Source organism: Epinephelus fuscoguttatus, linkage group LG6 (genome assembly GCF_011397635.1).
Source record: "Epinephelus fuscoguttatus linkage group LG6, E.fuscoguttatus.final_Chr_v1".
Lineage (NCBI taxonomy): Eukaryota > Metazoa > Chordata > Actinopteri > Perciformes > Serranidae > Epinephelus > Epinephelus fuscoguttatus.
Window position 1 is genome coordinate 12,148,121 of NC_064757.1, and position 17,073 is coordinate 12,165,193.

Below are 17,073 nucleotides of genomic sequence, written 5' to 3' on the forward strand. Positions count from 1 at the left end.
GTGTGTGTGTGTGTGTGTGTGTGAGCATGAAAGCGTATATATCAAGAGTGTTCCTTATGGAGGTGACCTGAACTACTGCAGTGGAGCTTTCCCTTGTGGTCAAATGAAAAGATATGTGGTCATGCTGGGCAGCTCCCAGGTGAGAATCTGTAGGTCTGCATGAATGTCAAACAGGATGCTGCTGACAGCATGTGCTCACTCAGCCTACCGATGTGGTTAAAGGTGAAATTATAAAAAGCAGTCACACTGTACCCTCTGTTTGCCTCCTCCAGTGGTCCAACTACATCCGAGCCACGGTGCGTAAGGAGAAAGGTCTTCCCATCCTGGTGGAGCTGCTGCGCTCCGACTCCGACAAGGTGGTCCGAGCTGTGGCCATCGCCCTGCGCAATCTGTCCATCGACCGCCGCAACAAGGACCTGATCGGTACAGTCCATTAGCAAAAAATGTCTATGCATAAATGGCTATATAATGGATGTCTGTATTGTGAACATCAAGTATAAAATTGTCATGACTTTTTTTTACGACAAAGGCGACAAAGGTCACACACATTCCCCAGAGGACTCAGTGCTGTACCACATGATATGTTAAGGCATTGTCATAAAATATCTCATATAATTAGCTCTTCAGGTTAAATTTGATTACATTCCAATTAAAAATTATTGTCAGCACTGTTACCTGATTACCTGACTTCACCTTACAGGAAGTTATGCCATGCGGGACTTGGTGAGCAACCTACCTAGCGGTCAGCAGCGGCCAGCCAAAAACCTGGAGGAGGACACTGTTGTCGCCATCCTCAACACCATCCATGAAATTGTCACTGACAGCTCTGAAAATGCCCGCTCCCTCGTCCAGGCCCAGGCCATTGAGAAACTGGTCGCCATCAACAGGACCAGGTAACACTTAAAGTACATCACATATTAATGTCGCTTTACAGCATGTGAGTGCATCTAAACTACCAGGCTTATTTGGATTAATTGGTGTTATTGATGATTTTGTGTATTAATTGGGCTACTTTTTACACATGGGCAGCCCCAAGTGGCATGTGCATGATTATACATGCAACACTGGCAGAATTGTTTTATCTTTAATCACAAAAAAGCTGCCTAATGAATGCTTGGTTTACCCAAATCCACAATGTGTCCAATAAATCTTGGGCGATTGCTTTTTTCTAGTGTTTTTATATGCCATAGGTCAAACAGTTTGTATTGCAAGCAGTGAACCAAACACCAACTGTATGTTCATATTCATGTAAACCATGTCAGAAGTGTGGACATCCTATGTATACCATTATACATGTAATAATTACAGCGTGACCTTGAATGCATTTGCGTCATGAGCCCTTTGTATTAGTATTCGTGGAAGATAATGTAATGTGTCTCTAATGGCCCGAGCTTGGCTACCACAATACTATACACTAACAAGCCGTAGCCCACACACCACTACCAACCACACATTAATTAAGAGGCTTTCAGAAGTGGAGGGCATTGTTAGAGAGGGGTGCCTCTGAAGGTGCTGCTGCTTCTACAAGTAAAGGTGTAGTAGTTCCTCTATTCCCTGGTGAATAAAAACTATCAGATATTGACAGTTAAACCGATATTAAGGTGAACATTATGAAGAGGTTTCTTAAATATTGCCACCATTCCAAACTGAAGTGTGTGCACCATGCTTTTAATTTCAGATCAAGAGCACTTTTCAAATGCTCGTCCTTGTATGGTGAAGTATTGATCATACGGAGCGTCACTCCAACTAGCATGAATAAACATAGTTAACTCACAGACCGAATAGCTGCATTTCCTCTCACCCACATGAGATTAGTTTTCTTTGAAGTGAAGCCCCCACCGACATGTAATTAATACTGGTGGCTCTGAGGTAGCTAATGAAAGGAAATGTGCACTCATCTGGCTATGAATTAAAAACTAGACCCTGGAGCTGCTCAGGGGACTCAACGTCTTTCAATAAAGAGATTGATTTGTGCGCTAGTATACCTAGCCGTCACTTGTGGGGGTGGGGGGTTCTGCCTTTAATGGCTGTATGGCTGTATTATTTCTTCATTTCTTCTTTGTTCTTGTGATGCCTCCAGCCAATCAGCTCGCGAAACCAAGGCGGCATCCCACGTGCTGCAGACGGTCTGGAGTTATAAGGAGCTGAGGAACGCTTTGACCAAGGACGGCTGGAACAAAAGCCACTTCCAGGTACAGAAGTGTAATCACATGGGAGTTATCCTTCATACACAATCTACAGCCAAATTGCTGTTATTGTAACATCAGGTTATTAAAGAATATTATTTACACATTTAAAGACACTCGTTTTGGGAATAACTACTTTGCCATTAATGAGGTGTCCCATGAAGTATTTGCATTCCACACTGTGTAAAATATTTAAAGATAAACCTCCAGTGACAAATATGCTTAAATACAGCATGTGTATGAACCTGCCTTCTTCTTCTCTCAGCCCACGGTGACAGCCACCCCTAAAGCGACAAAGAACGGCAAGCCAGGCTATGACGACACCACCCTACCCCTGATGGAGAAGAACCAAGGTCAGTTAAAGTCCATGTGTTTGTGAACACTGCTGTTTTCACCTGCTTAGAGGATCAAGTGGGTGGGATAAACCAGAGAATATATTTCAAGGTTCCTCAGCAAAATGACAATTAAATGTCCCTCAGTCCTATGAAATCACCAAAACTGTTTTAGTATCACTGTCAGTACTTTTCAGTTTCTCTACCCTGTGTGTGGCTCTCAGCTTTGAGCCCATTGGTTCCTCTTAAATATGTAAATCTTTAAAAACAGGCCATGAACATTGTTTAAAAAATACTTAAGAATGTTCTAAAACAGCTGGGTACTGTAGTATTTAGCAAAATTAATTGAATATTGTATTTTGGGGGACGGTATCAGTCATGCTTTTCATGAGATTTATAGACAGTAAGATAATTGACAAGAAAAATATAGAATATCACCAGATTTATCCTATAAGAAGGATACGTCAGGGCTTAAAGTACACAAACTATATGTTTTGGTCTTTACATGGAGTATCCCACCCATATAGTCCTCAAAACGGGTCTAAACAAAACACTAACAGTAACTTGAAAACAGTGCGTGATTGTGTTCACTATGCTGACCACGTCTTTATTTTTCTCATGGCTATATTGAAGCACTGTGCCTGCCACATCACTACTCTCATCTTCTGTGTGGTGAAGCTGTGGTGTGTTACATGTTGCAATAAAACCATTCATAGGGGTCAAAAATGAAGCACTTAAAATGGGAGCTGGAGCTTTGAACAGCATACTGCTGCTGTTGAACCAAAACCTTCAACCTTTAAAAAGTTAGTTTGGGAATATGAAAAAGATGTCCTTATTTTAGATGCTGAACTCTTTCTGTATTTTTGCCGTGGGTTTTAGATTGACGTAATAGGGTCGGAGATAATAAAACTTCCCCACCCTTATGTAAGTGTGTATAGCTGTATCCACAATGGAAGGACCGGGATAGAGGTTTTCTATAACAGCAGCAGTATATGTGGGGGAGGGTGGGGGACTTTTGCAGTACATTGGCCCAACAACAAACATCTCTTTGACAGAGGAGTCAATAGCATAGCAGCAGTTTAATGTCCTGATTTTTGGCCTTGTGCCCCCCTTCCTTTTTGTTTTTTGCATCCATACATGCGCATGATGCGCGGCGCTCATGCCAGCCCACTCTCAGTTTGCATTATTCAATCACTGGCCGAGACCCATTACCCTGAAAAGCAGCAGCGTTTTGGCTCAATGACTCAGTTTGTGTTTGCGCCGCTTTTGTACAAATGGCATATGAATGCTTTTCAGGCACCAGGAAATGTGGCAGTGGTGATATGATACCTATGGATGAGCTGGGTCCAGGTAAGAGCCAGACTGCATGATCGTCCTTAGCCAAAGAAGAGCTAGCTCTCCTCTAATCTCTCTCCGGTGTCCAACAGTGTCTTTGATTCAACATCTCTTCAACTAGTTCTTTTGCCGTTGCCAAGATGTTATTTTTAATCTGAAAATTCAAACCGCCGAACACTGTGATCTCGGTATGATGACTTCAGACATGACGCTCTTTGATGCTGTGTGCAAGACCCCTCTCTTGACAAGATGTTTGTACAAAGCTGGGCCTTCATTAGGAGCTCGACACCAAAAGATGTGGGTGGTTCTCCACTTAAATGAAAAACATTCTTAATATCTCATAGGGCAGAGCTCCTCCGCGGTGCTTCTTTCAAAGTAAATCCTGCTATTGTTCAGAATTTTCTTACCTCTTACGAATGTTTTGACTCTTGGAGGTGATAGATAGAATAAGAGTTTTCACAGTGAAGAAGTAACTTTTAAGAGGTACTTGGGGCTTTTTTCACCCTTTTACCCAAACACGCTGTCTTAGAGTATATCATGCTGGTTTTGCTACAAGCCTCTCATCCCATATTTATTAAGCATCTAAGAATCCCTCCTAGGAATTGTGCTGAAAGTTGAAGTAGGGCTAAAAATACTCTTTCTACAAAGTAGGGTTTGTATGAAGCCTCCTACATCAAATATGAACAAGGAGAAGGACTCCCAAGAGAGAAGGTTGTTTCAACACTCAGAGCTGTTAAATAGAATTTATGATGACAGTTTTATGATGGTTGCGGTTTGAAATATTAAACAATGGTAAAATTGGGAATGCAGAAAATAGCAAGGTTTTTATGTGTTACATGTGTAGAAACTTGATGCCATACCACCCATCCAAACACTGTAGCAGACTAAATACGCCTTTCATGGCAACGGCACTCTCCGATGGTAGTGAACCCCCTCAGCAGGACAGTGTGCCATGCCACACCACAAAAACTGCTCAGGAATGAACCAAGGAATGTGACAAAGACCTCAAGGCGTGAACTTGGCCTCTAAATTCCCCAGATCCTAATATGATTGAGCGCCCATGGGAAATGTCGATACTCCACCTCGCAACCCACATAACTTATAGGATCCATAGCCAATTCCCCAGTGACATCTTAGGACACCCCCAGAGGTCTTGTGTCCATGCATCTACAGGTCAGAGGCAAGTGCGAAAGTGCCTATGGGATACCAGCACGTCCCACGAATCCTCGAGCAGATTGGGATCTGGGAAATTTGGAGGCCAGGTTGATGCCTCAAGCTCTTTATCACATTCCTCAGGCCATTGCTGAGCAGGGGGGCATTGCCATCGGGAGTGTTGTTGCCATGAGGGGTTGTACCTCTGCAATGGTATTTGTGTGGGTGCAGCACATCAAGTGACATGCACATGAATGCCAGGACCCAAGGTTTCCCAGCAGAGCACTGTATTGTAATGAGATTACCTGTCAGTGGTTTTGATATTCAGGCTGATTGGTGTATAACAATGAGCTATTCACATCGTAGGCTCTAAGTAAATATTAGAAGCTCCTTGTGTGGCTTAAGCAATAAATGTTTTACAATTTTAGTGCCAATATTAGCATTGCATTTTGTATGTATTGTGCAGTACTGCGCACTCAGCGATGACTATGCTACACAACAGCTCCTGTTGAATTGTACATGACCTTACAGATGGGAAAAATGTGTATTCTCGCCCAGTGTTGAGAAATACACCTTAACAACATGATTACTTTATAGATCAAGACATCTTTAAAGCTCTTTTATCCGTAATTATAAACGAATTAATGAACCATTGGATAAATAATCCACTTCACACTGCGTGTTGGTGAAAATGAATCCACTCATTATCTGAGGAGGTGTGCAAGTGATCAAAGTTTGATTTATTTACTGTTTGTAACAGACCCAAATTCTTACTGTTGCAAAGCTGCACTTTTTTCCAAGAAAGGCATGTGCTTCCTTTTGCATCTCATACAAGGTCCGTCAAAAAATTTTAGCAGTAGTTGCCAAAAAAGTATCTCTTAATAATCTCATCGCCATCAAATGAATGTTGGAGGAGAGACTTTTGGCATCTCCTAACATATTGGGAACTCTCCAGAGCTTTCCTTAATCTCTGCTATGATCGCATTGATTTTCATGGTTGCAAATGTTGATAAAATGTTTGAACTCCTAATCCTCAGAGTAAGACCAAATACAGTGTGCTTCACTCTGAGAGGCTGTGGCCAGTTGGGGCCGACTTCTTACTCTGAGATGCTTGATAAATTCTGGCCCTGAACTGGAATATGTGAGAGTGCATTTTTAAAGACAGGGTCAAATACTGCTTGTAGATACTTTGTCTAGTTTGTTTTAAGCCTGCCATGGTTGTAAATAACGTGAGTGCCACAAAGTTTAGACAAGTGCAAGCTAAGAATGTGCTGTTTAGTCTACTTTTAGGCACTCTCCTAAGTGTTCCAGTGCAGAAAACCTTTCAGTCTGTCACTCCACACAGGTTAAAACAACTCCATAAACTATCTGTCACCGTTTTTTAAAAAAAAATGAGGACGGAGAGGAATTAACTGACCGTTGTTCTCTGACCCCATTAGATGGTTACTCCACCATTGACCAGAGGGACAAGGACTGCAAATACAAGACAGTCGACAGCTCAGTGGACCTGACAGAACGGGAGCCATTAAAGGTACAGGCAGACCTCTTCTGGACTCCCAGGGGATAGAGGGTGAAATAATGATGTCTTGGTGAAATATTTTCACATGTCCTCTCCCTCTGTGTCTCTCTCTTTTCCTTTCTCTTCATGTTTTCTGTGGTGGTCCTCATTAGAGGCTCTTAATCCTATCGATTCTTTAAAGAGGCTGGAAGTTGTCATCCTCTGTTAATGTTGCCCGCCACTGCTCAGCGCTGTGGACAGCCTCAGATCTGAGAGCCACCAGTTAATTGAGTGTAAGCTTTTGGCGCCTGTAATTAATCTGAGACTGATTAAAAGAACCGCCAACAACCGCTCCTCGCGGAGACGACCCCTTGCCTTGTCAATGAACAGACTGCTGCATTATCAAGTGGTCGTGTGTTGATTATACAGGCGCTTCACACTGCAGCTTTAGTTTGTTTATTGTTGAGCTGATTTGCTACCCAGCCTCAAAGAGGAGTCACAGGATAATGGCCTCAAGGGATGTCTGACATGTGTCAAAAGACTCTCAAGTACTTTTTGTAGTTTACTTTTGATCTACTTTAGTGCTAGATGAAAAGGTTTCCCTGTGGGATTGTAAAATGAAGGCAATAAAGGGTCCATTAAAGCCAGGTTAGCGTAAGTCTCTTAAGGTGTATGGTCGTATATCTGCTTCTCTGTGCAGTTTAAAAATGTGACAAATCTTTCCAAGGCAAAGTCAGTATGGAAATTGTGTCTGAAGCAGAGTTAATAGTCCAGTTAGTAATCTGTGGGGTTTGGCTTTTTATCAGAATTGCACATGAGTTTGCCTTTGGTAGGTAGTTACTCATGCTTTAATAGAAAGTGGGTATGCCGTGTCATGTCAACTAACTCAGTAGTTGTAAATCAGAAAATACTTTACAGTAATACTTTCAGAAAATATAGAAATTACTTTTACTTCCATTATTCTAGTGGCTTTTTCTTTATCAAGTTAAAGGTGCTACAGTAATTTGTTTTGTTGAAAGGGGAACTTAACACCAGGCTGAAAAGCAACGTTTCTCTGCCCTCTCTGGTCGAAGGTTTCAGTTTCTTTGCCCCTCTGGCCTCTGGCTTGTCAGTACTCTACTGCTACTGCAGTGACACCCAACAGTGATGTCACGCTTCTTCATCATTGCATCAACTTAAAAACTTAAACCACTGGAGGTCTGCAGAAACACAATTTTTATCTGGTGTTAAGTTGCTCTTACAGTTTTTATTTTCAGTGTGGAGTTTTATTTTAACTGATGTCTTTTCTATATTATGTTAGTATAGCTGTTTGTGTTGAGTAAAAAAGAAGGAAATTCTAGTATAACGTGATGTCTTATAGCTGCTCAGAGGCTTTTAAACCAGAGCAAGTGCAAATGTTATCCCATTTAAAGATTAAATAAAGCAGCGAATGTTTAGCTGCATAAAATAGCAGCTTTTGGCATCTTCAGCACTCAATTCTGACCTTAGGCTTCAACAGTTCATTTAGGTTGACACCTCCTCTTCATCATATTTAGGTTAACTAATAAACCAGTCAGAGCTGAGGTTATACTGTCGCATCTTGAAATGGCAGAAACTCTTACCCAGCTCAGAAGCCACAGACAGGAGTAATCACAATAAACAGTTGTGTTTGTCTTCAGAGCGTACAGGCCTTCTAGCATAACTCCAAAGCTGTCTTCTAAGTCTGCCGTCTGTACTTCCCAGAGGTGTTCTGCCCGCTTTGAATGTAACTTGGCTGTTGAAACTGCTCTCTCCCTCTTTCATTTGCATGTTTTGGTTCTCTGTTTTGAAATCACTCTGACTTCTTTCCAAGCTATCCTGAAGGCAGGGAACTAACACTGGCTTCTCTGATCCTGGATGCATGTGTATGTGTGTGTGTGCGTGAGTGTATTTGTGAAATGTATTGACCTCTTTTTTTGTTTTGCTTTGTTTTGTTTTTTAACCCGTCCTCCTGTGGCCACAGAATGACACAAATAGGAAACACTATATCAGGAGTAACAGGCCTGCGGTCAGTCTGGTGGACGCTTGTGATGTTAAGCCCCAGCCTGTTGACTCCTGGGTCTAAATGCATGCATGGTAGGTCTGAAAAAATAAAAGCACAACAAAAAAAATAACAACTTTTACCTTTTGGATCGGATTGTTGCATCCTTTTCATTCCCTCTTTGTTCATCGTTTCCACCTGTGTTCCTTTCAACCCTCACACTATATCATGTAGACCTGCTGTCACCCTGCACCCAGAGCAGTCAGCTGGAGAAGTCACATTGTTCTTTTGATGGATATTTAAATAATTCATTCACAGTTTGCTTTTGTTTTATTTTAAGCAGCATTTCAAATTCTTACATTATATTTAAATCCCTCATGATTACACAGGCTCTTATGTTGCACGCACTTTCATTTGTAGGTTGAGAGAAAAGATGGTGCTCTAAAGAATCAAGTTACAGATTTAATTGCAAAAGTGGAACATACTGACAATCAAAACTTGATGCTGATGTCCCCGTGACAGCATTTTTATTCAAATCTGTCTCATTTGTTATACCTTAAATGACATTTGCCCGTCTCTTCCCTGGAGCAGTGATTGTTCACTTGTAGCCTTAGCAATCATAATTAGGCACAGAGAGCCTGTCAAGCTGTAGATTTCTTCACAGGTTGAAGCAGTTCTCATCGGGCTGTAGTAACAGTGATACTCAGCATTTAAAGAGTTTGTAGTCTCTTTTTTCTAGCTAAAACCAAAACCACAAGAGCAAAAGTGTAAGTCGTGTGTAAGCTGCAACCATTAGCATGCTTATCTAACACGATTGCCACCTACAGCAGTAACAGAGCATTATGCCATGTTCACACTACGAGCGACACCACTCAAGTGTTTTTCAGGTATTCGTTAACGTAGTTATGTCAATACAGGCTTGCGTGTGTTTGCTACTTGACACAAACCACCTCGACTGAACATCATCCAAAGTTTGTAGCTGGTCAAAAATAATAACAATGCTTATGTTAAGAGTTTGAGCCCTCTTTAACATCACATTTTGCCACCCCATTTCATCCCTGTGTGCACAGCAGTGTACATAAAGCTAGTATAGTGTCAGCTAACTAAGCGAAATAACATCGTACCTCAGCTAGAAACAAAAACATATGATTGGTTGATGCTTTGCCATGTCATTGGAGCACCGAAAAAAGATAAGGCCAGCCCAGCCTTGATTGTAGTGTGTCACGCCTGTTGGCAGCAACAAATGTCAGGTGTTAGATTATTGCTTTAAAAATGACGAAGATATACTTAATTAACCCCTATATATATATATATATATATATATATATATACACACATATATATACACATACATTTATATGAATAGGTTGGAAATACATACACATGCACAAACACATGTTGGGGGTTCAGTGCCTTGCTTGGGGGCACTTTAGCAGTGCCCAGGAGACAAGCTGGCACCTCTCCAGCTACCAGTCCACACTCCATATTTGGTCCAGACAGGGACTTGAGCTGGCAATCCTTTGGTTCCCAACCCAAGTATCTATGGACTGAGATACTGGCACCCTAAGTGTGAACACAGCCTTACTTCTAAAGCCAAAAAGCACAGCATTAACTAACTAATTTGTGGGTAACAGTTTAAAAAGAACCTGCACATCCATTGTATTTTATTTACCCACTGTGTGGAAGCTGGCCTTGTATGATGTCAGAGTTTAGGATAACTTTTGCAGCTCTGTCCTGCTCTTTATTGTATCCCAGCAAACCAGGCAAACTCGAGGCGCCATGTTTGCCAAATACTTTGGTTAGTCTTCATGCTAAAAGCTTTAACACTAAAAGTGAAAACAACAGTCGAAAAATACTACAGGCATGTAAGCTAAGCAGCCAATCAGGATTATATTGAAATGAAATTACAATTGCGTCCAACTCAGTCTCTCTCACAACACTCAGAGTAATGTTTTTTTCTAAATGTAACCATGTACTTTTGTTGCCTAAGCCTAAGGAAGTAAATCTAAGAATGAAGTAAACCTACATTGGAAGCTAATTTGAGAAGAGACTGTGTGCATAAAACAAGTGGAAACCTTTGAAAATTAAAGTTTATTTTAAAAGATACTGCATATAATGAGCATTTATTGACATGCTGTCCATGAGTGTCCGATACTAAGGCTTGAGGGGCACCCAGAGCCACCGACCAAGCGTGGGTATTTGACAAGTTCGGTGAGCTTTAGAATGTGTTGTTATGTCTAACATTTTCCTTATCAGGGTTTTTAACCAACTCAGGAAGCTAACATTAGCTTGATTAGCTATCTAGCTACAGCTGATGAAATGTCCTACAACAGTTGTCATGTCAGCCATTGATTGTTGCTGACTAGAAATGGAAAAGTAGACAAGAGCAGGTTTCTCATTTCTAGCAGGCAATCGTCAATATTGTTGCTTTAAAATGAGAAACCTGCTACTGTCTGCCTGTCTTGAATTAAGAACCTATTTTTTTTCAAACTTAAGAGTGATAAACATGCTAAACATGTTTTATTGTAAACTGCATTATATCAGAACGGAAAGCTTGACAGGTGTAGCAACAGTAACTAAGGGGGACAGAGCTTAGCAAATGTTACTTTAATGCATCCCATAGTTATTTTACCATTTTACAGCTAATTTAGCTGCTCAAGGTGATCAATACGTTATTATAAAATAGAATAAAAGAGGGTGTATTACACATAGAAAGTACACAGGCTTTGGTCTCTGTTTACAATTTAGCAACACCTGTCTGATTGAAATGTATGCCAAGCTTCACTCACTGCTTACCCTGACAGCCTCTGCTGAAATTGATGGCAAATGATGAAGAGAAACCATTCTTCTGCACTTTAGATGGAACCTCCAGGGACTCAGTTATCCTTTAATGAAAAGCAGTAGGGAAACAGAGGAATATGCACACACACAGAATCTCTGCATTCAGTCTACATTCAGCATGCACATGGCACAAGATAACAAGATAAATAATTCATGTAAGTTGATGACTTGATGATGGAAGCCAACGTATATAATTTGTGCACACATAAACTCCCACATTATTGACTCACACATAATATGTCCCAAGGCAGAGATGTAATGAAGGGTGAGCTCACATCAATTCAGTTTACATACATCTTGAGGTCTGATAGCTGATTTGAATATTTTGTGGTAAAATCCATGAATCATTGCTGAGTGGCTTCTTACTCAGATGATCATAAATCAGAATCAGCTTTTATTTGCCAAGTATGTGTACACATACAAGGAATATGACTGATTTGTTTGTCTTATTGTACATAAACATAAATAGAAATACAGTTGAAACAAGGACAATAAATTGAAAGAAATATAGCTTCTCTCTGTGGTTGAGAGATTTCTGAAAATATCACGTGTTTCAACAGAAAGCTTTAATCAGTTTCGGTGAATAGAGCTACAACTAAAAGAGCTAAAATCAAATGAAGGCTTTCTGCCAAAACTGTTTTATCTTCATTAGAAATACTGTTTTGTTCCCCTCCATTGAAGAGATGCTGAATTTATTTTTTATTTTTTGCCATTTTTCAGTGCTCGTGCACTTCAGCTGCAAGGCAACAGTTTGTTACACAAGTCACAGGGAAAGAAGTCTATATTAGTGATGCCCCTAAACCTGCACATATTTTATGTACAAGGCATTAGTGACTGTTTGCTTTGGAGATTTTGACTGAATTCCTAAACTGACCCATTATTAAATGTGCCACCAAATGACTTTTGCAAAGCTGCAAGCTGATCTGGGTGCGCTTCAGTAGTTGTCATTCCTCTATCAGCAGCATGTGTCTTCTCTCCACCTCCTCCACACCTGTCCTATCCTGTGCCAGAGGCCTCTCATCAGACCTCACTGTCTTCCTCATCGTCATCTTCTTTGTCAGTGGCCATCCGTTCCACTCTTTCACCCCCATCCATTACATTATCATAGGAAATACATCACAGAGACTCTTTACAGATACAGTGGTATGATTTGTGGCATTCATTGTAATTTTATGACTACAGTAAAGGTAAGGTAACGTTAAGAATAAAGCATCAGGTAAGTCATTTTCACTTCACTGAGCACATGCAGGATTTCATCCAGCACATTAGGCATCTGTTTTGCTGTCTCTTGCCTCCATTTGCCATCTGGGCTGACATGATTAAAGCATTTGTTAACAGTGATGCAATGTGTCAAGTACTGTGATAACGCCACCTGATTGTCTCGCTGTTGGACATAAAAGCAAAACTGCAGAGTTTCACTCTAAATCAACATCCATTGATGACAAAATGTGTTTCCTGCTCTAAAAAAAGAACACATTTTAGTCTGTGATGTTTAAGGAAAAGGCTGGTGATATTCTAGATTTTTCTTATTGTCAACAAATCACATGAAAAGACAAAAACCAACAATAAATGTATCCTGCTAAGACCTATTGTCTCCGTAGCCAAAACCAGATTATCTTATTCCTCTGTGCCATAGAGGTCCACTTAAAAACATGCCAATTGCATGTTAACCTGCAGCTGAAAATAGACTCCTGTTGAGTAATATGGATGGACAGAGGAGTGTTAAGCTGTTAAGCTGTGTTAAAGCTGCATTCTTTTTTTTTCTTTTTTTTGGCGGGGGGGGCCACTTGTGGGCAAGGCAACAAACTGTAGAAGTAACACATGGTGTAATATTATATCATACTGATTTGAAATCCTATTTCTGGCCACCTTGCGAGGGTAAATCCAAGATTCAGTCTCCTTTCAGCTCTATTTTGGTCTCCACTGACACCTGAGAGGCATATCTGGCTCTTTACCTGCTAAATGCTTCACTATTGCTGCGCACCATTTGCCTCAGGTGTTGGAGCTGGGACTGACGTCACAGTACATTAAGTCAGAAAACCAAGATGTCATAAGGAATACCAGTTTTAGCCAGGTTAGCCATTGCAAGCAATACCAATTAATAACAACAAATTGTGCTGTACTTTGCACATACAAACAGTGTAGTACCATGTTAATACATAGAAGTTGGACAGCACTGTGTGTACGACTGTTTTAATGAGACACTTTTAATAGAATCTGTTGACTGTAAGAAAAAACAGAATAATACCAGCTTATCCTCTAAATCACTGTATAGTATGGAAGTTAACATTCATTACAATGGATGTTATTTTTACATTGGATATGTGGCTTTTTGGACTGAAACTCTTCATTAACTGTGAATTCAAACTGTATTGGTCGTTCCTCTCATATTTTCTCTCTTGTCCACATGCTCCAGGCTTAAAATAACGACAGTGCAACAACACTCAAGCTAGAAGAGGATCTCTCATATCATCACTGCCATTTCACATGGGGCTCATCTTCGGCGTTGGACTTTGTACAGAAAAGAGGATTTTAAAAAAAATAATGATCACAACAGCAACTACCCAGCAGCAGCCAGCATCCTCACGCTTTTCAGAAAAAAAACGAAAAAAAGAATAAAAAGTGACTACTCCTACTACTTTCTCATATCTACATTCCCACTGGACATCATGTGAATTTTACAGTGTTGACTCTTGTTGAGCTCTACCGGTGACAAGAAGCAGACAGAGGCCGGTGCTGATGAAGGACTGGACGTATGAAGGGCAGACAAAGTGAGGTGAAGGAAGTAAATGGTGAAGGAACGTGTTGGAAGGAGACCTGTGGGACAAGAAATACAAAATGATCTCTCTTTTTTTTCATTTGAGTTTTCACATCTGGAAGAAGTTAACCCCCAAAGTTTGTGGGTTTTGGAGAATTTTCACTTTCAGTTTGTTGTCAAGCACTGGTATTTTGATGTGAACAGGTATGGACTGGTGTGTTCGAAGGTCACGGGATGTTTGTATTCAGATTGGTGGGATGGACACGAGAAAGGCAAAGGAAAGAAACCGAGCCTGAGAAGAGCTGTAGCATAGTGGATAAACATGTACACACAGCAGTCTGCTCTCATAGACTTACAATCCATTTGGTTCACTGTGTTTATTTAAAAAAAAAAAAAAAAAAAGTGCACTGAGACGCTTTGAAATCAAAAGTGGTTAGCAAGTGATGGATGTCCATTTATTAAGTGAGGAGTTTGCAAGTTGTGGTCTGGAGAAAGGAAAGTGGCATATTGTGTTCATCAGATGGAGTTTCTGTTCACACTGCACCGCAAAAGTAAGCTGAAATGGAAACAAACGGTTTCTGTTTCATCGTGGTCAACATGTTGACCCTCTTTCATGGAGCTGTGGTTACTTGCGTAACCATTCAGGTTGTGTAGCGACGCAGTTTGGTGAGTTTCCTGGCTGGTTGCTCTTTGTCAATGATGTGTATTAAAGAGGATATAAGGCATTTTGTTTATAAATGATTTGTGTTTTTTGAAAAAGAGAGGCAAACGATTGTTCGCTTGTTGAAAGGATAGATCTAAAAGCATTTTTTATTTTTGTTGGGTTTTATATAAATGTATATTAGGGTCAAAAGGAAAAAAATGGAAAAATGAAGGAAAGAAAAAAAAAACAACAAAAATTACCGACTTCTTAGTTGTATATTAATATCACATTGTTTGGAAAGCACATCTCATTTGATAAAGGCTCACCATGTTTGTAAACAAGAAATAACCACGTAACTTAAATGTGTGTCAGATATTGTCGAGTTACGCCGACGATCACCTATTTATATTTTGTATTTGTCAAAAAGTTACAGAAAAAAAAGTTTATCTGCAGTGTTCTTTCTAAAGGCGATGAATTACGCGTTGTCTGGCAGCCGATGCATCTTTGAACCAGACACTCTGGAGGGGTCAGAGGTCAGACAGAAGTAACGGGATAGACAGGAGACGGCAGTGTTAATAAAAGTTCTTAGTTTTTCCTCCTAATACATTCAGACCAAGCTATCGCCAACCCTCTTTCACCGGTGCATCTTAAAGAGAAATAATTCAGTCGTGAGCATGAAGAAAAACTGTACAGATGTTTATATTCTATTCTTTCCAAGTGCCAGTTTTTTTGTGGTGTCATTTGGATATTAACTAATTCATTCACGTGCAAGAGAAGAATGCAGGTGGACGAAAGGATCTGGATGTTCAAGGGGAAATGAAAGAGATGCATCACACTGTATAAAACCAAACATCAAGTTCGGTCATATAGTATATATTTTTACAACGTTTTAGGGCGGGCAGTTGAGATGAAGAAAAGCAGAGAGATACAAAATCAAATTGCCATTTTTCTCTTGCTTGGTGAGACTGCACACTAAATCCAGCGGTAATGCGTAGGGTCTCCTCTACAGCCTCAGTCTGTCAGTGAGACAGAGAGAGAATCCAATCCGATGTTGGTATCACTCATGCGTCATCAAGGCGAATGGCATGTGCCTGCATTGATTTTTCTTTGTGACGTATGTGACTTTATAAAGCTTGCATATTTTACACAGTGTTTACAAAGATGTATGTTGTGGTAAAAATCAATAAACTACAAAAAAATCTTACTGTATAAATTTTAATTTCAGAGGATAAAAAAAAAAATAACGATACCCAGCATCCCTTTTGTGTGTCCTCAGAAGTGTGTGCTTTCATTGGACAATACTGAACCCTTGCAACAATGACCCATATGACTGTCTATTCCTGACTGCACTTCGCAGTACCACAACCAAAGGATCTGGTGTTGTATTTACATGCATTCAAAAAAAAAGGGGGTTTTGGTTTTGTGGATGTGCAGCGCATTGTACATTTACAAAATAAAGAGCCAAGCAACTGTGCTGTAAAATACATGCAGGACACGGACACACATCGAATCAAACGAACCTACCTGTGTAGATATAACTGAATCAAGACCGTCAAAATAAAGTAACTGTACTACTCAGTAGCAGATGTGTTTGTACCTATCATGTGCCTTAACCTTTTCCATGGTAGATAAAGATAAGTGTGTTTTATATAACTTTATTCCTCCCTCTCAACTGTCATCTCTCCATTCTGTCTGTTCACCTCTCCCCCTTTTCCTCCCTGTGTCACCCTCCCTCCCTTTTTTCCTCCACTCAACTCAACTCATCCATTCATCCTGCACCCCCAGCCCACCCCAACATCCCCCCCAGCCCCACGTAGTGTAGACTGTTGGTGGGTTTCTGCCTTGTATTACATTGTATTATAAACTTTGAAAAAGATAGTCATTCAGATAATGGTTTCGATTTCCTAGAGGAGTAAAGTTGTTAATGCTTTCATAGTGAGCAGAAGCGATGCCACAGTGACAGAATGTATCATGTTAATTTTACTAATACCCAGAGGCAAATATTACGCTTGTTAAACATAACGGAAAAATACTGGTTTGTAGAGTATAAATTTGGTGTGTTTTCAATAAATCATGCCTGGAAAGAATGCGTTGCTCGCCTCTGTGTCTTTTTTGATATAATGTCATTAATTTTCAGTAAGACTCAAGGTCATGATTGCATCCCCGAGAGGCTACAATGCTAAGTACAACCCTCCCTAGAATTACTTTTTATGTAATCATAAATGGTCCTTATGAAAAGTGTTGCCTGTGGATTGTCCGGAGTAATGGGGAGGGCACTGTTTCTGGAAAATAATGTTGAATTTTAATATTCCGTTTGTCAACTGTGTGA

At 40.3% G+C, this 17,073-nt stretch overlaps 1 protein-coding gene across 9 annotated transcripts in view; it reads left to right on the forward strand.

The window, feature by feature from the left end:
• The window catches only part of arvcfb (ARVCF delta catenin family member b), a 322,620-nt gene extending 306,063 nt beyond the window's left edge, over positions 1-16,557 (forward strand). For 8 of the 9 annotated variants that reach the window (XM_049577961.1, XM_049577962.1, XM_049577963.1 and 5 more), the window contains 7 exons: positions 273-423; positions 701-893; positions 2,081-2,192; positions 2,452-2,539; positions 6,445-6,536; positions 8,485-8,597; positions 13,760-16,557. In XM_049577961.1, the coding sequence (XP_049433918.1) occupies positions 273-423; positions 701-893; positions 2,081-2,192; positions 2,452-2,539; positions 6,445-6,536; positions 8,485-8,586 (738 nt within the window). In that variant the 3' untranslated portion in view covers positions 8,587-8,597; positions 13,760-16,557. The remainder of the gene's footprint in view (positions 1-272; positions 424-700; positions 894-2,080; positions 2,193-2,451; positions 2,540-6,444; positions 6,537-8,484; positions 8,598-13,759) is intronic. The other variant, XM_049577967.1, reaches the window with a different exon arrangement.
• Positions 16,558-17,073: the final 516 nt, after the last annotated feature.